The 25105-nt window shown below is 33.9% G+C and overlaps 2 protein-coding genes and 1 long non-coding RNA gene across 6 annotated transcripts; 1 reads left to right on the top strand and 2 right to left on the bottom strand.

Annotated features, from left to right (window-relative positions):
- Nucleotides 1–445: 445 nt before the first annotated feature.
- LOC146921575 (transcription factor MYB16-like) lies at nucleotides 446–2350 on the bottom strand. The gene is made up of 3 exons (XM_085710780.1): nucleotides 2223–2350; nucleotides 1986–2126; nucleotides 446–1019 (listed from the first exon to the last, which is right to left on the bottom strand). Exons 1-3 carry the CDS (start codon nucleotides 2348–2350, stop codon nucleotides 446–448), a joined length of 843 nt encoding a protein of 280 aa, XP_085566906.1.
- A 7528-nt stretch (nucleotides 2351–9878) lies between these two features.
- Nucleotides 9879–12009, top strand: LOC146921574 (uncharacterized). 4 transcript variants are annotated; one of them, XR_015012170.1, is made up of 3 exons: nucleotides 9879–10161; nucleotides 11295–11597; nucleotides 11784–12009. It is a non-coding gene; the product is annotated as an uncharacterized LOC146921574 (long non-coding RNA). The 4 variants fall into 4 exon arrangements; XR_015012171.1 differs by lacking the exon at nucleotides 9879–10161 and adding an exon at nucleotides 10277–10289; XR_015012168.1 differs by lacking the exon at nucleotides 9879–10161 and adding an exon at nucleotides 10292–10417.
- A 6034-nt stretch (nucleotides 12010–18043) lies between these two features.
- Nucleotides 18044–20164, bottom strand: LOC146921573 (transcription factor MYB16-like). The gene is made up of 3 exons (XM_085710779.1): nucleotides 20022–20164; nucleotides 19768–19897; nucleotides 18044–18767 (listed from the first exon to the last, which is right to left on the bottom strand). Exons 1-3 carry the CDS (start codon nucleotides 20137–20139, stop codon nucleotides 18146–18148), a joined length of 870 nt encoding a protein of 289 aa, XP_085566905.1. The 5' UTR covers nucleotides 20140–20164; the 3' UTR covers nucleotides 18044–18145.
- Between the last annotated feature and the right edge of the window lie 4941 nt (nucleotides 20165–25105).

Genomic DNA, 25105 nt, shown 5'->3' with positions numbered 1-25105 from the left:
GTTTCAAAATACACGTCGCAGTTAATCACTTCACACATGACAATGCACAACTTTGACTGTTAATATCTTTAATTATCCCTAGTAAAAAATTATAAAAATTTAGTATTTTGTAAATATTTATTGAAACAAATGGAACAACATCTTGCATGCTAACATTTATATTTATATGTTTATTAAAAAGTATGGTAAAAGTAAGTCAAGTAAATAGTGCATATTACAAAAATGCAACATATATTCGAAACGGAGGGAGTATAAAGAAACGTTAACATCTACTGTCAAATGATTTTTGAGAGAGAGATATGAAAGATCATTAATTATAAGGATGAGTAACGAGTAAGAATACTAAGAATTAACTTCCTTAAATAAAAATAAAAAAGTCTAAGAATTCACTAAAGTGGAGAATATATAAGAGCACGTGCATACGTACAAGAAGACTATTAATTACTCAAAAAATGCCATTTCCATTGAAGTCTATGAAAGTGTCAGTACCATTGAAGGAATCTCCAAATGCATCCAATGCCACCATTAGATCATCATCACCTTGCAATTTAGACACATAAACATCCTCTTGAGCAATAGTTTGCATGATATTAATATTACTAATACTCTCATGTGATCCTAAGCCTTCTCCGAACTTCAACTCATTGGTAAGACAAGGAAGCTCATTATTAGGAGAAAAAGAGTCATCATTATTTGCAAGCATGATAGCACACATGTTATACATTGCATTGTTGTGTTTGGTTAGTGATAACTTTGATGAACTTGGTGAAGATAGTAAAGGTTGAGTTTGAGTTTTTCCTAACATTGATGATCTTGCTTCAGCTTCCAATCTAACATTCTCCCATTGAGCCACGTGTTTGATAGCAGTATTAACATTTTCCTTGTAGTTGTTGGATATTGGTTTGTGAGTGGTGGGATCTATACCCATTCTGATAAGTCTTTTCTTGATGTTAGTGTTCCAATGATTCTTTATTTCATTGTCTGTTCTCCTTGGCAGGAGAGCTGCTATTGTGGACCATCTGTGAAGTGCATATTATTCACATGAATGAACATTACATGCATATATACCTTTATAACTATTATTTATGTACTCATTTTATTATCCTAACAATCCTAACAAATTTCAGTAAGTACTCTTTATCAACTTTCGGTAACTATTATTTATGTATTCATTTGGATCTAATTCATCAACTTTTGTTGACTCAATTTTTTCTTATATTTAAAATCGAAGAAATAACACAGAGACTTCTAATGTGAAGCTAACCTGCGACAAACCAATAGATGCAGTTACATTTAATTAATTATTTAAATTTCTCACATTATTGTCGGTGTCATGCCCAGTGTTCGTATCATTGTATTAATTTCTTAGTAACTTTGTATTTTTGGTTGGAATTCTCTTGTTTTTTCTTCTTAATAACCCATTTATTTTTCTATAAAAAAAATAAAACATTTGATACAATATCTGATGTGACCTTGTCTCATTGGGAGCAGGGTTTCTTTTACCGTGTATGAGAAATATTTAGTTAGACACAACGCTAAATATTACATGTTAGACACACACATGAAATTAAAAACATTAAAAACAAAAGGATTAAAGTGATATTAATTGATGTGACTATTTTATTTATCTTTTAATTTTTTTGATTTATGTGTGTGTCTAAATTTTGTGCCTAATTACTTGTGTCCATGTAAGACTATCTTCCCGTTTGTATTCTCTCAAAGTTTTAGAGTGTTTGGTAAATCACTGTGCTTCAAGATTATCTGTTTCGCTTGTTATAACTTCATAGAAAGAAATAAAACAAGTGTTTGACCTGAGTACTCTTATTTTTATTTGTATTCTGGTAGTAGTTTTTTCCTTGTTATATAATATATATTTGCCATTCAAGAAAAAAATTAAAAAACAAGTGCAGTCTCCATGTAAATAGGTTAATATATAAATATTTCCAAATAGAGAATATGAAGAAAGATCCAAAAGAATAGCTTACTTGTTCCCAAGAAGTGCATGAAGCTGAATAATAGTGTCATCTTCTTCTGAGCTGAAGTTTCCCCGTTTTATATCAGGATTCAGGTAGTTAATCCACCTCAGTCTGCAACTCTTTCCACATCTTTTAAGACCTATATATAAACTCAAGATTACTGGTTAATATATTATATATATAGTATAAGAGCATAGATATTTACTCTGAATGCAAGAAGGATATTTTAAATATAGCAAGCTATACTATAATCTTACTGCTCTGGAGGGCAAAGAATGCCAGTTTCTATGGCCATGTTGAGTAACATATGTTATAAGCTTCTTGTCTTCTTTTGGCGTCCATGGTCCTTTCTTCAACCCTAGAGCCCTACTCATTTTCAAATCACAAAACTTGAATTAAATGTAGACCTTATGCTTGCCCTTATACGATGTGCAGTTACTTATACTATATGTATGTAGATTTATTAACTAATTAAGTCTCTGTACATTAGTAGGTGAATGCTTTTCGGCAGAGCCCGTGAAATTCTGGCACGTTAGCTTTCAGATGTTCTATATGATGTTCCAACACCAAACACAAATTACGAATGTTGAATGTAATGTTTAGAACATCGTGCTAGCAGAATTAAACAAAAGATGCAAACGTAAAAGACAAGAAAGTAAATGACACAGGTGAATTGTTAACCCGGTTCGGTGACAAACACACCTACTCTGAAGGCTACCAAGCCAGGAAGGAAATCCACTAGTGTAGTCCTTATTCTATGTTCTCAGCAAACTCCAAGTTTACAACTCTAGATCTAGGACCTACCCATTTTGACTTCAACCTAGGACTTCTATATCTGAGATCCCATCTCACTTCCCTCAATCAATCACAGCCCCTGTGACTCAGATTACAACTCAATATGGTGAAGTTACCTTCAGAGACAAACTATCTCCGTGCTTCAAAGCTTAGGAGTAGCAACAACTTACAACTCAATAAAACAGTTATATGCTTGCATCAAGGTGATACAAGAAAAGCTCACAATTAACAAACATTAAAACCCAGTACTTATCATGCATCAAAGCGATACAAGAAAAGGCTCACAAAATAACAAAGACTCAAAACCCTAAAAACTCTATTCTTGATATGACGGCTTGAATGATGAATTGTAGTCTTGTATATATACTGAAGTAATACGGGCTAAATAGTCTTGTTGGACTTCAGAACAATGTAGATCCTCCAGCTGATCCACATAACAAATCAATAACAAATATAGCAACTCCTTAAAAGTAGAAACATTTTTAGGAATCACCAAACACACCACCAAAGATTCCTAAAATATTGTCTATACTTTAGGAACAAATCACCCAGTTGATTCTGGACAAAAACATGTTACTTGGCCAACAAGAAACAATGCGTGGTTTCCTTAAAAAGATAAAGCTTGTGTAGACCAAGCCACATAAACAGGGCACACTGAACCATGTCAGGATGTTGGAACATCGTATCCAACATCATACATGAGTATTTATTTTAGCAACAATGAGACCAATACTCAAATACCCAACAACCCGTCTTGAGACTTTGAGTGTCCAAGGTGAAGTAATGAATGATGCCTTTGTAACTTTTTGAGTATTATTCTCTGTGTATTTTTTGTTTCAAGGTTCTTTAGAAAAAAAAATCAATAGAAATCAAAGCAATAGTATTAGTATGTTTTGTGATATAGATCGCAAATAAAATGCTAACGATTTCAATTCAGAAAAATCGAGGAATATTTTTTTGGGTCAAGTAGTTAAGTGACAAGACTTACATACTATAAGTATGTGGAATTTGGGGTTTGAACCTCAGTCCTGCATATATCAATGTCCATGGAGCCAACAACAAAGCTAGCAATTTTTTCACGAGGGGGCCAAATCTAAATAAATGAAATAAAATATATTTTATAAATGTGCTATTTTTTCACGAAGCTTGCAATTTACTTTTAGATTAATATATTTAATATATTTAATTAATAGTATATTATATTAATTATTAGTATATTATATTTAATTAATATTAGAAATATTAGATTGGGAACTATAATTTCGGGTGATATCTACGTTGTTTATTTTTTTTTTGAAGAAATCTACGTTGTTTATGACATGTGATTAAAAAAAAAGATGTTATATCAAACTAGAAAATATTTCTGTTTCATTCATTCACATTGAATCATGCATTATAACTTGTTCTTTTAAAACTGATTGATTCACTAAGAAACTCTATGAATCATTTCTCGCATTCAATCAAATATCTTTTTGAGAACTTTTGTTTGAGGACAAGTGAAGTTCTAAGTTGTGGAGAGTTGATAATTGCCAAATTACTATTATTTTCCATGGCACTTATCGACTTGTTTTGTAAGTAATTCACTTTAAAACCCCCCAATATGATATATATTATTTATATTCGTAAACTGCGCCTTAAAGCTATTACATCTTTTTACCATACATTTTTATAGGTTCTGAGCATGACTACAAAAATACAAAGTAAAATAAAGAAAGCACAAGTTCTAGAAGACAAGCTAGAACATCATAAAGACATATGGTGGAAGGCACAATTCGCTAGGCGAGCTTGGCATGGTGAAACGAGCCAAAACAGAAAGTTCCAGAAGAAAAAGCCAAAGGTGGTTCCGTAAGGGAGATTTGGTCTGCTAAGCAAACTAAGATGGTTCAAGAAAATATATGAAGACAACTAGTTTTTCCATCCTTTGAAGAAATCTCGATTCGCTAGGCGAGCTTGACTTTACCTAGAAAACTTAGGATTTCAAGACCTCTATAAATAGATGTCTAGGCCATTTATGTGAAACTAACCATTATTAACCAAACCAATATTATATATATATATATATATATATATATATATATATATATATATATATATATATATATATATATAGAGAGAGAGAGAGAGAGAGAGAGAGAGGGAGAGAGTAAGTAGAGAGTTGGGGGCACCATTAGAAGACTAGAAGAGCTTTGAAACAAGCTTATTGATGCTTCCTCCACAACTATCAACTATCTTGTGTTAGTTATGCATCTCATGGATGACTAAACACTCTTTTGTCTTGTGATTTGATGTAAATAGCTAAGAATTTATGCAGTACTCTTAATCTGGATGGTTGATATGATTTATGCATTCAATATAATTTTTAGTTGAAATTTGTTCTTAATGCTTTGTCGGTGATGTATGTTCCGCAATTGATCTTTTGATTTAGTCTGAACCTAGTAAGTCTAACTATCTAATGGACCCGATCTAAATTATGTATATGTGTTATCACCCTAGAGATAATAGATAGATCTATATTCATGTATAACTATCTGAGTTTATGAGATAAAAACAATTGGCTATTTTGCCACAGTTGCATAGGAAGTCAGTTGTTTCCATAGATCTTGCGTTGTTAACCTTAGCAGGAGACGGACAGTGAGGGATAAGTGGAGTTATATCTGAAGCTTATAAAATATACAATCGATTAAGAGGTAACATATGAGGAATAATTATTAAAATTCAATCCCAACTTAACTTTTTCTATTCTGTTTCACATCATAATTTAAAGTGTGGTTTCGCCTCCTCCTCCTCCTGCTACTCCTCCTCCTCCTCCTCCTCCTCCTCCTCCTTCTCCTCCTTCCTCCTCCTCCCCCTCCTCCTCCTTCTCCTCCTCCTCCTCCTCCTCCTCATGCTCCTCCTCCTCCTCCTGCTCCTCGTCTTCCTCTTCTTCTTCCTCTTCCTCTTCCTCTTCCTCGTCCTTGTCCTCCTCCTCCTCCTCCTCCTCCTACTCTTCCTCTTCCTCTTCCTCTTCCTCGTCCTCTTCCTCCTCCTCTTCCTCTTCCTCTGTGTTTTTCTCACCTGTAAAAATGCTAAAACCTCACATGCTTAAAGGTGGCTCTAGTATCACATTGTATGATGAAATAAATATATACTATATATCTTCTTTTTTTTAACAAAATATGGTATATATCTATATATATCTTACTAGATATAGAGAATAAGGGATCTTGGGATGGCATTTTCATTATTCTTATTAACTCAACTTTTTTTTCAATTTTAAAAGTAAACTGAAACATAAACCATAATTGTATAAAATCTAAAAACTAACTACCTATTTTAATTGAACTTCTTTCGTTATATATTTTTTCAAATTCAAATTTATAAAGATTTAAATCGAAAAAAAGTTAAATTTAAATAACTGAGATATTAAACAAATCAATTATATTAAAATGTATGATCAAATAAATATACAATGAAGTACAATAGAAAAAGAGCGGACCATGCTCGTCTGTCCTTTAGTTAAAAAAATTGAAAATGTACTTAAAAGGCAAACAACATCCCTTAATTTCTTCTTGTTTTTTCTTCACTTTCTTGCTTTTTTAGGGTTTTGATTTTGCCCAACCCACCCATGCCCCCACACTTTTCTATTAGGGCCATTTTTTTCCTTCATTTTCTTGCTTTTTTTAGGATTTTGGTTTTGCCCCCTTCTTGTATATATTTCTTTTTTCCCATTTTTTAATAATATATTATGAATAAGTAGAAGAAGATGGAGATATCGGACGTTATTTAGACTCATCTACCTCTTGGCTTATTGAAAAAAATCATGGGTTCGAAATAGAAATGATTTTAAAGTTTTTGCAACGGCATAACTATTGTAATTTTGAATCACATCGACCGCAATATATAAATAAGCAATAACCATAATTGCAATTTAAAATCGTAGTTCAAAGATACGATACATACTCAATACTCGTTAGGAGAACCTTCATTATTTATCTATCACTTTATAAAGATGGGGTAGCAGCTGAAATGGTAGGTGTCCATGGGCACTGGAGTTAGACATGGCAATACAACCCGCCCCCATCGGGTCCCACCTGCCCCTTCCCCGATTTTAACGGGGAAAAGCCAAATTAATTGGGTCTGGGTGCGGGTGCGGGGAAAACCCAAAGTTTTATTACGGGGGCGGGGTCGGGGCAAGGGATACTCACACCCACCCCCGCCCCGCCCTGTTGTTTAAATTACTTTTTTACCCTTATTTTTTATAGTCATATTACTCATATACCTTTCTTAATCTTAACATAGAAGCTTTTGTTTTAATTATCTTGCCACTTAACAGATTTTTTTACTGTGATGTTATGGTCTCTAATGATTTTAGAAGCTTTTGTTATTAGTCTTTTTGTTTTTGCGAAAAAAATAATTTTTTTTGTCGTCAATTTTCGCGGGTGGGGCTGGGGTGGGGTCGGGGAAACCCATCCCCGTTGGGGACAGGTCTGGGTGTAAAATTTCTATCCCCAACGGGTTTGAGCACGGGGCTGGGTACAGTGAAATGGGGGCGGGGACGGGTATATTAAAACCCGCCTCCGCCCCGCCCAGTTGCCATGTCTAACTGGAGTTGTAAGTTAAAATTGATTGCGCTGGTGCCTTTCTTTATCTATCACTTTATTAATAGAATTATTACATCGTATAGCTCTCTTCTTATAAAGAGACATTTCTCTTCCAACTTACTATTACATGGTTATTGTGACCGTACATGTCTTAAGCATATACAATTATGCATGCAGCTACTCTACTCCCTTGCACCCCTTTGAATAGTATAATAAATTAAAGTTTTGGCATATGGTGACCTTGTAAATTGATGATATTAAAACACGTATCTTTTTCTACATCTAAGACCGCTCATTAATCACTATAAAAAACATGGTTAATTCAATTCACAATCGAAATTGTTGTTAATTCCATTAAAAGATTTCCTTAAAAAAAATTCCATTAAAAGATTAACCATTACTTCATAATTTTTAATATGATCTAAATTAATAATGGGAAATGCTAACTAGTGCCCTAAGGGCACTAGTTAAGAAGATTAATATAAAAATTATGCATTGAAATTCGGTGAAAAATGAAATTTTTAACTTTATAAAAGTCAAAAAGTTGTTGTTTTTAATGATTTTTTTATTTATTTTTTATATCCTTAACCATTGCCCTTAGGGTACTGGTTAATAAAACCCATTAATAATATATTTATCTGAATTAACCATATTTTTTTTCGTGATATCAAAGTGTTGCATTCTCTAAAATAAAAAAAAATAAAAAACAGGTGTCACATGCGTAGAGAATAGATACTCCCTACGTCTCTTAATATTTGTCTCTTTAACATTTTTTCTTTTTCTCAAAAATAATTGTCACTTTAGAATACCAATGCAACATTTATTTATTTATTTTCATTATTATACCTTTATTTATTGAATTTCATCCAACTTAACTACTCCACTAACTACAATTAATAAGGGTATTTTAATAAATGATATTAATTTTATCATTGAAATCAACACAATTAATCATTTCCTTAATAATTGTGCTCAAACCTTAAACGACTGTAATTTAGAGACGGAGGGAGTAGTTCTTTAGCAAGTTTACCATTTGTCAAATTTTTAGAGTCTTGCTATTTTAAAAGTTACTATTAGTAGAATTATTTCCTTAATTGTATTTTTATTTATTTTTTAATTATTTGATTTGTTGATTAATTAATTATTTAAACTTTAAATTTTTATTCAGAACTTTTAATGTGTAGAAAGGAGGAGATGCATGTGTATTTTGGGTTTCTATGCTAGCAAACAAGTGAAGACACGCAAACCTCATCCAATCTCTCCTTTATGTTGCTTTGCCTATATAAATAGGATCAACTTCATCCGATCTCAACCCACTTCTTCACCATCGTTACTCTCAAAATGGTACTTCTGATTTTTTATTCTGGAAAGTGGATTTTTGCAATGGCTGAAAAACCTAATTTTGTTGCTGGAAAACCTTTATTTACTCATTTTTATAGTTGGCATAATCTCATATTTGTGTGCAGTTTTGCAGATTTGAGCTCTGATTTTTGTTGTTGTCGGAAGAGGTAGTTTTCTATATCCATAACCTTTTACCGAGGCTATTCGAAAGAAAATAATAGATGTCTATCTACTGTGAAGCACGGACACTCTTCAGATTAGGCGTGTTCCAGTGTCGGACACGTGTCGTGTCCTTATAATTACAATGAATTATGTGATTTTTTTTTCAAATTATTAGCTGTGTCGGCGTGTCAGTGTCCGTGTCGTGTCCGGTGTCCTTGTCCGTATCCGTGCTTCATAGTCTATCTATGAACAATCAACATAACCTTTTATTTGTGGTTATAACCTTTAGATTTTTAGTTTTTGTTCTTAATAGACAGATTAAGCTTATGATAGATGAGGCAGGAGAATATTTAAAGGAGCTTATGACTTGATAAATGCATGAGATTCCTATATGTCTATTGTTACAGAGTCACTCTTTAAAATTACTAGGATAAAAAGTAGAAGTGATTGTTCCCTTTGAATTGAGTAATTGAAAGCATGTAGCAAGATTGATGAAAAGTATACTAAAATAGTTTTGTCAATTTTCATATGGCTTTAGAGTGTGGCTAACATGTAGCAAATTATAAGTCGTTTTACACCCTCAATTATTTATTATTTTTTTTCTTATTTTAATCTCTATTTTTTCTCTCCAATAACATTAATGAAGTATAAAATACTTTATTTTTAATTTAGTTTAGAGGAAATTTTCCTACCGCACGCATATACATACCAGTCATGTTTTTATTTTGCCTTAACATTGATGGTGCCTAGTCTGTGGATTAGGGCTGGACAAGGACCCGCGACCCGGCCCAACCCGAAAAAAACCGGGAAAAAAACCCGAGCTGAGTGGGTTAAAGCGGGTTCGCGGGTCAAACGGGTCATAAATGCGGGTTCACAAGGGTATACATGGGCTGAGGCGGGTGATGGACCTTCACCCGCGGGTACCCGAACCCGCCCGTATTAAATTAAATTAGTAAAATGACTTTGTTTTACCTACTCCACTAACCCTACATCTTCACACGCCTCACGTCATTTTACTCATTCATTTCATTTGTTCTAAAAAAAATTCACCCACGCCTCACACTCTTCTCTTCACCTTCCTCTTCAAACCCTAGTGCCGCCGCCGCTTCTAACCACCGCAACCTCACCATCAAATCCTCCTACCAACATGAATCACCACTTTCCAACTTGATTCCCTTTGTTTCACGCCTTTCTCTGTCAAGACACGCAAAAAAAAGTGGAGGCCGATTCTGAATCTCTCTCACTCTCAGTCACTAACACCACCGTAGAACCCTAAATCGCCGTCGTTTACTACGCTCAAATCAAAGGTTAGATTTTGTCTTTTTAATGTTTGTCATTTTTTCTTATTTTTGTTCGATTTATGAGTGTGAGTGACTATTTTTATTTTTTGTTTCATGAATCACGTCTCTGCTCTGCATATGCTTCAGATCTAAAGGTTAGATATTTTGTTTTTAATCTTTGTAATTTTTTATTTTTATTTAGGGTTTATGAGTTTCTGACCACGTGCTTTTGTTTTTGTTTCATGATTCACATCCATGCTCTGCATATGCTTCAAATTTAAAGGTAAGATCTGCTGTTTTTTATGTTTGTATTTTTATGTTTGTATTTTTATAACCTTTGATTTATTGTTTCTGACTATTTGCTTTTGTTTTTGTTTCATGATTCACACCTCTGGTCTGCTCTGCATATGCTTCAAATTTAAAGGTAAGATCTACTGTTTTTACTTTTGTTGTTGTTTCATGATGCATCGGTTCAACTGTGTGCTCAACCATTGGCTTTTAATTGCTGTTTTGGTTAATGTTATAGTAATCATTTTGTAAGGGTGGGGTAGGTAGATGATGCTTCTGTAATATGATTTTGAGAGCTGAATATGAAATGAAATTAACACAACAAAATTTTACAAACACTTTCACGTGATGTGTTGCCTTTTTGATGCCTGAGTCCTCATTTTCATGCCGCTCTCAAAATCATTTTAAAGGACATATTTACACTAAAAAATTTAGTGGTGTTCTTTCAATTATGTTATGTGAAACATAATTTGTTAATCTTTTCCTTGCTATTTATATTAATCTTTTTCTGTAATATTTACTCCATTCCACTTTCTGTTTTTGTCCTTACTAATCTTTTTAGTAATTGGTTTGGTTTGATGCATATTTTGTTGAGTTTATTATTAATTGCTATGGCTTCTAACTTGTTGATGCTTATGTTTGTTGAGTTTATCCATGTTTTTGATGCATATTTTGTTGAGTTTATCCATGTTTTTGATGCATATTTTGTTGAGTTTATCCATGTTTTTGATGCACATAGCTTCTAACTTGTTAATACTTATGTTTGTTGAGTTTATGCATATTTTGTTGATGCTTATACTTCTTCCTTTGAATTCATTGTTTATTTGTTTATTTCTTATCCTAATGGTCTGTTATTTATTTTGTTTTTTTAGACACATGGAAAGTGGTACCACTAGTGTGAATCATTTTCCTCAAATTCCAATTCAAGTTGCTAGAACACAAGAAGTTGAGGTTCCTGAGTTAGTACATAGCCAAGGACCTGAACATGCTGAGTTAGTGCAAAATCTAAAGAAGAAAAAAGATGCTAGACATCCTTCAATGGCTTGGAGACATTTTACAAAGAAAAAAGATGCTGCCTTTTGTAACTTCTGTTTCACTTCTTTTATGTCAAATAGTTCTAGCCATCGAACTAACAACATGCTTAAACATATGATGATATGTCCAAAAAGATAAAGGTAGTTTTTTTTTAACTCTTTTAGAGTAATATTGATTTAGTATTTTTGTTGTAACTTTGTATTTGATTTATTCTATATTTACTCTCTGTTTTGATAGTTGTCTTTTATTTTAGTTTGCTATTCTGTCATATTTTATGGCTTTGATTTGTTAGTTACTAATGTATGTTTTCTTTATTTTTTTAACAGGTTATAAATATTCTTGCTGTGATGCTATGAACCAAATTATATAAAAGAGGACTTATTCCTTTAAAAAAAAAGGACTTGTTATCATCTATCCAGTTCACTATTATTGTTATTATTTTCAAGAGGACTGTATTTAGTTTTTAACTAGGAATATGTAAGTTATTAAAGGACATCATTAGCATTTAACATCCGCATTTAACAAGCTTTTTAAAGGAAAAACTTTAATAAACTTTAATAAGTTTATGACAACATAAGTAAAATAAACATAAAAATGGCTCAATGAGAAAAATTAAACCTGCAAAATTGATTGAGCCATAAATTTCTAAATGGCTCAGTATACAGATGATAAAAAATGGCTCATTTTGAAGTAGTAAAAAAAATTGCAGCAAAATTCGTTTGCCCATACCATTTTGAATGACCCAGTAATTGACCCAACCCGTATTAACCCAAATGTCGAACCCGCAACCCGATTCACCCGAACCCGTCCAACCCGAGTCCAATTTTTGGGTAGAAAAGGGTATGTACTCTACACCCGCGGGTTCATCTGGGTGAGGGGTTTGCACCCGAACCCGCCCAAACCCGCCCGATGCCCACCCCTACTGTGGATGATGATACCCCTAAGAAGTATAGGGAATAAAAATATAACAACTAAAAATAAAATTTAAATATATCCTAGATACTAGCCTAAAATAAAACAGAAAAAATATTTTTGTTATTTTTGAAAAGATAATTTTAATCTAATCTAAAAAGATATGCTTCCTATTCTGGACCGGTCGATCAAACCCTAGGCCCAATCCAATCCAAGCCCAAATACTGCATTTGGTCATATTACTCGCAACACACCCCATCCCCGCGAGGGGGGTGCACGGAGCAAATGAGACCAGTTCAAACGAACTGCAACGTTTCTTCCCACGTTCCCGTGAATCTCTCTCCGGCGGTTACACTTCCCACGATTTCGTAACCACCAGACACACGTGTGCCATTACAACGGCTCTGCAACCACCCACCTCTATATATAGGGGACTCATAACAGTCCCCAAGGTAGAATCTATCCTCTCTCTAAACCACATTCTCTGATCTCTACTGACTTAAGCGTGAGTGTCTGCAGGTACACACCCCCGCGCCGTTCCAAGAAGCATTCTTGAAGCATTCAACCACCATTTAAACCACCGCATTCAAAGCACCGACAGTCACCTTCTGATCAGGTAAGATCACTTCCTAAAATGATAAAACAAACTAAACAAATTTCCAATTATTAATTTCTAAAAATCGCTACCTATAATGCATTAAAAGACAAAATCTGAAAAATTAAAAACAATTAAAAAGAAAAACTTACCTAGAACTAATCCTAATTATTAAAATAAATTTCACCGATTACCTTGTCGAAATATCAATAATCCCGACAAAGGTGCCAAAAACTTAGATGGACGAAATTGGCAAGTACACCAAATCGTAACAAGCAATAAAGTCGTAAGTTTATCGTTCTCCACAGGAATTGTCGGTCAACTTAGTAATTAATAAAACTTATTTTAAAGAGTGAAAGTTAAGTAAATTTGAATAGAATTGCAGGGTTGAATTACCCTGCCAAATGCAAGAGTAGGTTTGTGGTTCAAATAAACAGTTATGAGTGCTACTTATGATTTATTGAAAAAACCGGATAAAACTCTCACGAAGCTTCTCAAAACAACTATGTGTCGGACTAACCTAAGTTATGTATGGCAGTAATCCAAAGAAGAGAGTATTTAAACGGCCGACATTCAAACTTGAACTTACTAACATCTATATAAGAAGTGTTAATTAGAAAAGCCAATGGAACTTATATAATTTCGGGTTATCAGTGCCTACTTTTATCCTACGGATCATTCTTCAAGATTACAATTAAATTAACCAATTGAAAAAAAACATTATGAATAGGCATAATCTAATTTAAATTGAGCACAATAAAAACATAAACTACATGAAAACTTTATTAATAAAATCCAACAAATAAGAAGGGTTCATCATGGAACCTTAATCAAGAGGTTTAGTTGCTCATAGGTTGCTTGTTTTGAATTATACAATTTAAGTAATGAATTGTTGCCATAATGAATAAAAAATTATCCTTAAAAAATTAATTAGCTATGCTTAATAAAATTAACTAGTAGACAATAAATAGCATCATAACAACAATGGAATAGGAATATATTTACAGCAATCCTTAACTAAACCGGCGACTAACTTACAATAGATTATTATTATACAATTAATCCATCACTAAACAATTTTCTAAACGTATAAAAACAAACTACTACCTCCGTCCCTAATTATAGGACCCTTTTGAAAAAATAACGGGAATTAAGATAGTGGATATTTGTATTAAATATGTTTGTAATTACTATTGTTTTTACAATTTTATCCTTTAAGAGAGAGAGTTGGTTTATGTTTTCAACATGTTATTTATTGCTGATTGAAGAAAAAGATGTATAATAAATAGGGGCATGTATGTAAAGAAATAATTAATGTAGTTGGAAATAGCAAAAGGGTCTTATAAAAAGGGACAAAAAAAATTCTCAAAAGGGTCTTATAATTAGGGACGGAGGTAGTATAATCATACAAAGAAAATGAAAAGTGGGATAAGTGTTTTATAAGTTTAGTTAAGAGAGAGTGTGACGCCTTTTTCAAGGATGTATTAAATTGATAAAGTGGAGGGTTGCAAAGTTTCAAGAGTGGTTAGACATTTAATTGATGAGTAGTGATTGGTGTACACCTCCACGTGGCATCCACCCCTACACACCCACACAAAAATGCAACAAGTGGCAAGTGGGACCCACACACATTTCTCCTCTCTTCCTTCACCCTTACTTTATCACCCATTCTTTATTTGGCTTTATGATTTGTACAGATCCAAACAACCAGCGTCGCCGCCCACCACGCTTCTGTTTCCGGCGATGTTTCCGGTGACGACGTCGTTCCCCGCCTCTTCCTATTCCGTTTCCGACGCCGTCTTTTTCCTCTTCCGTTTTTAGTGACGATAACGTCCTATTTCTCTTCTATTTCCAGCGACGACGCCAGCGATGCTTCTTCTTCATTTCATTCTGGCCTCTCTCCTTGTCTCCTCTGTCCTCCCAAAACACAAACAGATAACCAGCAACAAGATTTTCAACATCAAACCCAAAACAAAACAATCTTTTTTTCATTTTTGTTCAACCCTGTCTCAATCAAGAGGGAAGGATTGAATGACTGATCGACCAAGGTTTTAAGTACCGTGTCTTGAGCTTCGCCGCGGATCCAGCCACCCTACCGGAAAATGACCTCCTTAAATGTCAATCGGAACTCCATAACTGTCACTGATGTCAAAAACAAAGACGGCAAAGGAGAGTGTTTTCAAAGCCGATGAAGACAAAAACAAAGACGGCAAAGGTGAACAAACACGAGTGACTGACGTTCGAGTAATTTCATCAACCACAGTGTCTCTTGGTTTTACATTGTGGTTTCACAAATTTCTAAAAAATGGATTAGGAGGAATACAAACCAAAAGATTCTGGAAAGTTAATTGTTCAAGAATTTTACTCTAGTCAAATTGTTCATATTCATTAGCATATAAGATACCAAATCTGCAAAATAGAACCATCATTTTTGAAGATCGAATCCGAAGAAATTAGTGTGTGAGATGGAGTACCTGAATGTGGAAAAGACGTAGGACCTTCAACAACATTTTATTACATGTTTAATGGTGGACGGCGGTCGTTGCGGTGGTTGTCTTCGTTGGAAATTGGGGAAATCTTCGCATATATATATTTTGCCTAAAACGATATTATTTACTCCTGGGAAAGATAACTAGCCAAATATATGGTCTGTATAACCACATTTTTACACATGCGTGACCACTATTTTTTCATAAATTAGAACTTGTCCGTCCTTAGGCGTGATAAACTTGCCGATTGTAAAACAGGTTATTTATGGTTGGAAATGCTTTTAATGCAGTGATCAAGTGAGATTATGCGTTCGATTCGCCTAAAACGAAATTAATTACATCTGGGAAATATAAACTAGCCAAATATATGGTCTGTATGACCACATTTTTACACATGCGTGACCACTATTTTTTCATAAACTAGAACTTGTCCGTCCTGAGGCGTGATAAACTTGCCGATTGTAAAACAGGTTATTTATGGTCGGAAAGGATTTTAGTGCAGTGATCAAATGAGATCATGCGTTCGATTCGCCTAAAACGATATTATTTACACCTGGGAAAGATAAACTAGCCAAATATATGGTCTGTATAACCACATTTTTACAAATGCGTCACCATTATTTTTTCATAGATTAGAACTTGTCCGTCTTTAGGCGTGAATGCGTGATAAACTAGCTGATTGTAAACTCTACAAAAATCATCTATGTTGTCCCTTCAAGTTCCTTGTTTCTTCCCACAAATTGTGTCTTGTTCATCTCAAATTTCAATTTCACAAATCACTACTACAAAGTATCAAAAACAAATATTTTTTCTACAATCTTACGGATTCAAACCAACCACCACAGAAACTGTCTAACACTGGAAAAAATTATCAAAAACAAAAGTGTCAAAATAAGCATCAAATAGCAAATAGTGGTGTTACGTTCATTGATAAAATTTTAATAACAAGAAGAATAAAAATTGAAATGTTATAACATTATTGAATCGATTATTTTTGAGTTTTTGCAATGATTCAAGCTTCTATTGTTGTATCTGGAATTCTCTAAAAAGGGTTTTTTTTTTCCTTTATCTTCGTTCTTTTCCTTGTCGAACAAAATTTCAGATCTGACTTTATTCAAAAATTGATGGCGGCAGAGAAGTGCATCGGCGCCAGTGATGGGAGAATCAGCTGCGTTGGCGATGGGAGAAGCGGCGGTGCCGGCAACGATTACAGGAAGGAGATGTCTCTTGAATGGCGGTTGTTGACGGGACAGTGAGTGTGAGTGTGAGCCGACGGTGACTGTTGTCGGAAGTAGACGCGGCTGTCGAAGGAGATCGAGATGGATGAATTGCGGCGGTTGTTGATGGAGAAAGGGATGAACTCTGTTTTGTGTTATTGGAAAGAGAGAGAGTTCTTTGAGAGAGAGAGAGCATGTGAGAAAGACAGAAAAAAAAATTAATAAAAGTCAAGCCACGTGGAAGGGTGTATAGAGGGGTGTACACAAAAGAGTGGTCTATCTATAATTTTCCTTAATTGAAATAGGGGAGAGTTGTAAGGTTTTAAGAGAGGGAGAAAACTTTTTGTAGAATGTCACATCACGATATTACATGCATAAGAACAATGCAAGCTTAGATTTAAAAGATAAGATATATTGATATAGATATATAGATAGATAGATAGATATGCTACTTCGATGCCCTTCATGGTTTGTACGTTGTTTTTTAGATTTAATGTGAATCGGTGTGGACTAGCTTAAAACTACGCTAACGCCAAGGTTACACATGAAAGAATAGTGGTTAGTTTTTTTTTTCCTGTGAATAGTGGTTAGTTTACCCAACCAATAAACTTTAGTGATATAAATATTTTTAAGTGGTATCCACAAACTACCTAATCCCTATTAATTATTCATTTTTAATGGTTGATAGGTAAATTATCACCCGTTTTAAAGATAGTCTAAAAAAAACCTATTAGAAATTTACACAATGGCCGACATATGATATTATTAATAAAAAAGAAACATGACTCTGTCTAGAAGTCCTAGTTCAACTGACAAAATGCTGAAATTGCAAGGCAGAACGTCGTGGTCTGGGTTCGAACCCGGGACCTCACAGTTGTTTGTGAGTTTAATTTCATTGGATTACCACTTCATCTAAGAAAAAAAAAACATGACTCTTTTTCATCTTTATAGTTAATTAAAAGGGTTAATTGATGGATGTTGATTTAATTAGAGTTACATATTTATTTTTCATTGTTTCAATCAAACGGATATCAATTAAATCATTAATTTCATTGTAATTATAAAGAAACCATAACATCTACTATCAAATGATTTTTGAGAGAGAGATGAAAGATCAATAATTATAACGAGTAAGAATACTAAGAATTAACTTCCTTAAATCACAATAGAAAAAGGGTCTTGTTTTTTTTTTTTTTTGACAAAGAAAAAGGGTTTTGTTAACTGGTGCCTCTGGAGCACTTGTTAAGAAATCCAAAAAAGGAAAATTTGAATTAAAAGTAACATTTTTTTGACTTTTGAGAAATTGATTACACAACTTCTAATACAAAAGCTACTATATATTTACTTCCTTAACCAGTACCCGGGCACTAAGCAGTTCCCGGGCACTGCTTAACAATTTCCATAGAAAAATACTAAGAATTCACTAAAGTGGAGAATACAAAAGAGCACGTGCCTACGTATAGGAAGATTATTAATTACTCAAAAAATGCCAAGCTAGCATCAAAATTGCACATTCCATTTCCATTGAAGTCCATGAAAGTGTCACCATTGAAGGAATCTCCAAATGCATCCAATGCCACCATTAGATCATCACCACCTTGCAATTTTGACACATAAACATCATCTTGAGCAATAGTTTCCATGATATTATTAATACTAACACTCTCATATGATCCTAAGCCTTCTACAAACTTCAATTCATTGGTAAGACAAGGAAGCTCATTAGGAAAGCTCAATGTGGATGTTGAAGAAAAAGAGTCATCATTATTTGCAAGCATGATGGCACACAAGTTATACATTGCATTGTTGTGTTTGGTTAGTGATAACTTTGATGAACTTGATGAAGATAGTAAAGGTTGAGTTTGAGTTTTTCCTAACATTGATGATCTTGCTTCAGCTTCTAATCTAACATTCTCCCATTGAGCCACGTGTTTGATAGCAGTATTGACATTGTCCTTGTTGTTGTTGTTAGATTTTGGTTTGTGAGTGGTGGGATCTATCCCCATTCTGATAAGTCTTTTCTTGATGTTAGTGTTCCAATGATTCTTTATTTCATTATCTGTTCTCCTTGGCAGGAGAGCTGCTATTGTGGACCATCTGTGAAGTGCATATTGTTCATATCCATGAACATTACTCTTTATCAAAAATTAAATCTCAACAAGTACTAGACAAAAATCACTATTCTGTTTTATCTTAGTCAAGTCTTAATATTTTTTGGTGGTGCCGGGGTTGGTTTGAACCCCGGACCTTACATATATTATGCATTGTCCATACCAACTGAGCTGAGCTCACAAGGACAGCCAAGTCTTAATATAAGAATAGTGAATAATAACATAACATGTCATTCAAGTGTTCTAATATATGAATAGTGAATAATAATATTCTTTACTTCTTGTATGTGATTTTATAGATGACATAAAATTAGAAAGAAAAAAATGGAACATATAATGTCAGTATCTGGTTTCTGATTTTCCTTCCCTACTTTAATTTGCTTGTAAGTGCTATCTCTGATCCTAAATATCAAAGAAAGTTGATGCATTTGGATCTAATTCATTAACCTTTTTTGACTCAATTTTATCTTATACTTAAGATCGGAGAAATAGCACAGAGACTTCTTATGTAAAGCTAACTTGCGACACAAACCAATAGATGTTGTTACATTTAATTATTCAACTTTCTCACATTATTATCTGTGTTGTGTCCGGTGTTAGTATCATTGTATCAAGTTCTTCGTAACTTTGTATTTGTGTTGGAATACCTTATTCTTCTTTTTTGACTGATAACTTTGTATTTTGGTCGGAATTCTCTTGTTTTTTCTTCTTAATAACCCATTATTTTGCTTTTTCAAAAAAAAATAAAACATGTGATACAATATCTTATGTGACCTTGTCTCATTGGGAGTAGGGTTTCTTTTATCGTTTGTATTCTCTCAAAGTTTTAGAGTTTTTGGTAAATCACTGTGCTTCAAAATTATATGTCTCTCTTGTTATAACTTCATAGAAACAAAATAAAACAAGTGCAGTTTCCATGTAAATAGGTTAATATACAAAGATTTCCAAATAGAGAATATGAAGAAAGATCCAAAAGAATATCTCACTTGTTCCCGAGAAGTGCATGAAGCTGAATAATAGTGTGATCTTCCTCTGAGCTGAAGTTTCCTCGTTTTATATCAGGATTCAGGTAGTTAATCCACCTCAGTCTGCAACTCTTTCCACATCTTTTAAGACCTATATATAAACTCAAGATTCCTGGTTAATAATATATTATACGTATATATAGTATAGAGTATAGATATTTACTCATAATTGAAGATGGATATTTTATATATAGCAAGCTATGCTGTAATGTTACCTGCTCTGGAGGGCAAAGAATGCCAGTTTCTATGGCCATGTTGAGTAACATATGCTATAAGCTTCTTGTCTTCTTTTGGGGACCATGGTCCTTTCTTCAACCCTAGAGCCCTATTCATTTTCAAATCACAAACTTGAATTAGATGTAGACCTTATCCCTGCCCTTATAAGATGTGCAGTTACATATACTATATGCATGTAGATTTATTAACTAATTAAGTCTCTGCAAATTAGTAGGTGACTGCTTTTGCGGTCCATGGTCCTTTGAGTGTCCATGGCGAAGTAATAAATGAATGCCTTTGTAACTATTTAAGTATCATTCTCTTTGTACTTTTTGTTTCAAAATCATTATTGGTTTTTCATAATCAAAGTTCTTTAAAAAATTATTTTTCAATAGAAATCAAAGCAATAGTATTAGTATGTTTTGTGATATAGTAGATCGTAAATAAAATGCTAACCATTTCAATTCAGAAAAATCTCTTTCAACAGATGCAACAATGATAGGAATATGTTTTCGGTCAAGAAGTCTAATGACAAGAAACCCGGGGTTCGAACTTCAACCCTGCATATATGGCAGATGGAATAGAGTTGAGGTCACCATTGGAGGGCAATTAAAGCTTGGAGACAAGCTTGTGGATGATTCCTCCACATCTATCAACTCTCTTGTGTTATTTATGCATCTTATGAGTAACTAAACACTCTTTTGTGTTGTTATTCGATGTAAATAGTTAGGAATCTATGTAGTACTCTTAATATTGCTGGTTGTATATATTTATGCATTTAATATAATCTTTAGTTTAAATATGTTCTTAATGTTTTGTCAAAATAATACTAAATTTGATAAGAAGTTATATTAAAAATAGTTGTAGTAACAAAAATCACAAATAAAATAATCTAATTTCCATTTGTTGAAAATGAACTAAAGTATCATTGCTAATTGTTCTCAGAACATCTCTTTCTATATAAGTTACAAGAGATGAATCAAGTGCTCTAGCAGGATACCCGTGCATACGGACGGGTGAGCGCGTTGCACTCTTTTTTTTTAAACAAGTCGCAATTGCATAGAAATTTAATAAAAAAAGATATATGTATTGATATATGTACAAATTCTACAAAAAAAAAATTCAGTATTAAATATGAGTAAAAATATATACATGTGTATAAATTAAAAAAAAATTGGTCCACGTTAATAATATATAAATTAAAATATAGACACATATATTAATTAAAATAAAAAGTCATGTTATTAATATATGAGTAAAAATATAGACACATGTATAAATTACAAAAATAAAAATATGTCCCCGTATTAATATGAGTATAAATATAGACACATGTATAAACATAAAAAAAAAATTAAGTGTCTGTTTTAATATATGAGTAAAAATATACAACGAACCGATCAAAAAAAAATTAAAAATAAAAAAATTGGGCCGAGCTGGTGTTGCACTTGCCACACCATATCTTGTTCAGATCCGCCCCTGGCTATCACCCTAGAGATAGTGGGTAGATATATATTCATGTATAACCATCTGAGCTTATGCCATAAAAACTATCGTCTATTTTGCCACAGTTGCACAAGAAGTCGGTTCTTTCTATAGATCTTGCATCGTTAAACTTAGCAGGAGACGTATTGTGAGGGATACATGTAGTTATATATGAAGCATAAAAAAGACACAATTGATTATTGAAATTCAATCCCATCATAACTTTATCTATTTTCTTTCACTTTAATTTGCTTTACGTCACTAAAACACCTTTATAAACATTTGTTCAGAAAATTTGTTTTACAAACTTAAATCGAGTTAACCATGGTCCCTATGGATTCAGTGTTTTACTTTTGGATAAAATTCGACATACTTACCACTGTGTCGAGGAAAGCATAAACCTCTAGTATCATAGGTTCAAGTGTTGGGAAAGAATAAAACTTCTCGAATATCATCAGCACGAGGCGGAAGGTGTTGGTGTAAGTCCGAAAGGCCAACTATTTATGAGAATATGATACTTGTATCGAATATTTATTTATTAAATAAATAAATTTCTTTATTATGTTTATATTTGAAATAATAAAGTCCTTGGAATAGTTAGTTCGTTTAAATGGAATATTAAGTGTGATTTAATCGAGAGACGTCATTAAACACAAGAATATTATTCTTAAAAAATTTGTAATCAAGATTTAGCATGAAGTGGATCATCATTAAACCATAGAGATTATTATGTGAGTAGATTGATGATCATATCTCACGGATCATTGATAAGGAGTTATCAAGTTTTCACATAGATATAAATTATTATGTGCCTGACCAATGGGAAGTCTCTTGGAAGAGTCCTTGAGCAATTATAGTGAAATCCTTTGGAAGTGCAAGGGTACTCTACTCCCTTGTTGTGGGAGAAACCAGTATAAATTGCTTGTGTCCCCTCTCTCTCTCTCTCTCTCTCTCTCTCTCTCTCTCTCTCTCTCTCTCTCTCTCTCTCTCTCTCTCTCTCTCTCTCTCTCTCTCTCTCTCTCTCTCTCTCTCTCTCTATGTGAGTGTGTGTCTTTTATCTGTGTTCTGTCTTCTGCTGCACTCAGACTCTGTATCAGAATATGTACTCAACAAATTTTGATCAAATCACAACACTCAGAAAAAGAAAACTAGAAAATCCAACACAATTCAACCCCCCTTCTTGTGTTTTTCTCACCTTCAGAGCAGACCTCTCCCTGTAAAATGTGGTTCAGGGAAGAACTAAGTGGAAGCTGGTGGACATGTAATTCCTCTGCTTGGTGGGCATGTAACGCTCGAGGTTGATGAGGGCTGGGAGTGGTCCGGCTCCTAGCATCTTCTAGGCAAAAACCGAATCACATCGAAGTGAGAATGATCCTGAAGTTGTGTAGGTATGGGACTGCATGGTTGAAGGAAGGCTTGTAAGAATTGTTTGGTACTACCTATATCAATAAGATGCATCTTTTTTTCGGTTGCCCAAACCATAAGAACTCCATTGTTAAGCGTGCTTGACTTGGAGCAATTTTGAGATGGGTGACCTTCTGGGAAGTTTCCCAAAAAGCATGCGAGTGATGGCAAAACATGCTGAAAAGACTCGTGTTGGTATGTGGGGTCAGTCGGCAATCCTGAAAGCAGTGGGAAGTTTCCCAAAAAGCATGCGAGTGATGGCAAAACATGCTGAAAAGACTCGTGTTGGTTTGTGGGGTCAGTCGGCAATCCTGAAAGCAGTCTGTGATGTTACAACTGGTGTCAGAGCAGACTTCTCCCAGTACGATGTGGTTCGGGGACGAACCAAGTCAAAGCTTGTGGGCATGTAACGCCTCCGCTTGGTGGTAATGTAATGCCCAGGGCTGAAGAGGGCGAGCAGTGGTCCGGCTCCTGGTAGCTTCTAGGAAAACTGAATCACATCGGAATGAGAGGGATCCTAAAGTCGTGCAGGTATGAGACTATATGGTAGAAGGAAGGCTTATAAGAATTGTTTGATACTACCTATATCAACAAGATGCATCTTCTTTTCAGTAGCACGAACCATAATAACTCCACAGTTCAACGTGCTTGACCTGGAGCAATTTTGGGATGGGTGACCAATTCTGGGAAGTTTCCCTGAAAGCATGTGAGTGAAGACAAAACAAGCAGAAAAGACTCGTGTTGGTTTGTGGGGTCATTCGGCAAACCTGAAGGCAATATGGGATGTTACATCACCCCTTCTTGAATTTCCATACACCTGGTCTCCCCCCCTTCAATAATGAGCAGGGTAGAGAGAAATAAGGTGTTTCTTCTGATGCCACTTAGACAAGGTTTACACTTGAGAAGAACCTGAGAAAAATGAGAAGGGATATTCTAAAGATGTTCATAGGATAAGAGATCATCCAAAGGCTTATGCTTTGGGTCATCGAAAAGGATGAAGACTAGAAGGCATCGGTAACCAAAGAGGTTCTACCAAACTTGCCATACCAGATTAATCTTCTTGCTCTGACGTGCATGGAGACTTTGTCCAAATGCCAAAACCTTCTACTTAAACTTCGGCAGATAATTTATCTCCTTTCGAGTAGCTTTACTGCTTGTTGACAATTGTTTTCTTATGACAAACGGGGGATAACTTAAAGAGTATAAGGGAAAGATCAGGATTAGTTTTCTAACTCTGGTTAACTAATATCTTAGGATTTAAGCATAGTATGGTCTTATCTTGCTCTTCTTCAGCAAGTAACATAATACCTTGTTAACGATATTGATATTTGATCCGTGTACATTTATGAGAATACTCAAATATGTAATGGTTCCATTTTTTTATTAATTAGAATTACAATTACTAGAACCATGACCCGTGCTGACGCACGGATCTTATTTTCATGTAGAAACTCACAATGTTACCTAAGCCAATATTATACCATAGCAGAATAAGTCATAATAATTATAACAATAAGTCGTAAAACATATAGAGTACAAAATTTATGATACATTCCAACCCATGAATCATAGGAATAGAAGAACTTTAATTCTGTTAAATAATAGAAAGTGCACAACCTAGGGAAAATTGTCAGGCATAAATAATTAACAATGAAGAAGTTTAATTTCGGTCAATCCTTCCAAGTACACAATTTAGGATATATTGCGAAAAACTTCGTGATAAACTACATTAGAAGTTACATCAGTGTCTTCACCATCATCATCAGATATTAATATCTTCAAACCTTCTCTTGAAGTAACCCTTGACAACGCCACGTACAATTTACCATGGGAGAAGATAGGCGATGGCAAATATACGCCAACATGTTTCCGAATTCATGTGAATCTGAAATTACTTGCTAAGGTTTTTATTGTAATATATATAACAACAATGAGAGAAGGATGCAAGGTAAAATATGAAAAGATCTCTTTAATTTAAATTAGCGTATATAAGAAGGCAAGATGATACTTCGTCACAATGATAGTCAAGAACTAAAGCATCATAATTTTTGATTGACAAAATAAAAAGAAAGCATAAAAGATGAATCAAACTACACTCCATAAAAAGAAAACGTAAAGGAAAAAAACAGAAAGGGAAAACATAAAAATAAACTGGAAAATTCCATCAAAAATAAACCATCCGCACCCTCCAATC

This window comes from Medicago sativa, chromosome 5 (genome assembly GCF_051527215.1).
Source record: "Medicago sativa cultivar Bolivia chromosome 5, Bolivia_mono, whole genome shotgun sequence".
In the NCBI taxonomy this organism is placed as follows: Eukaryota; Viridiplantae; Streptophyta; class Magnoliopsida; order Fabales; family Fabaceae; genus Medicago; species Medicago sativa.
This window is presented reverse-complemented; position numbering and strand designations above follow the sequence as displayed.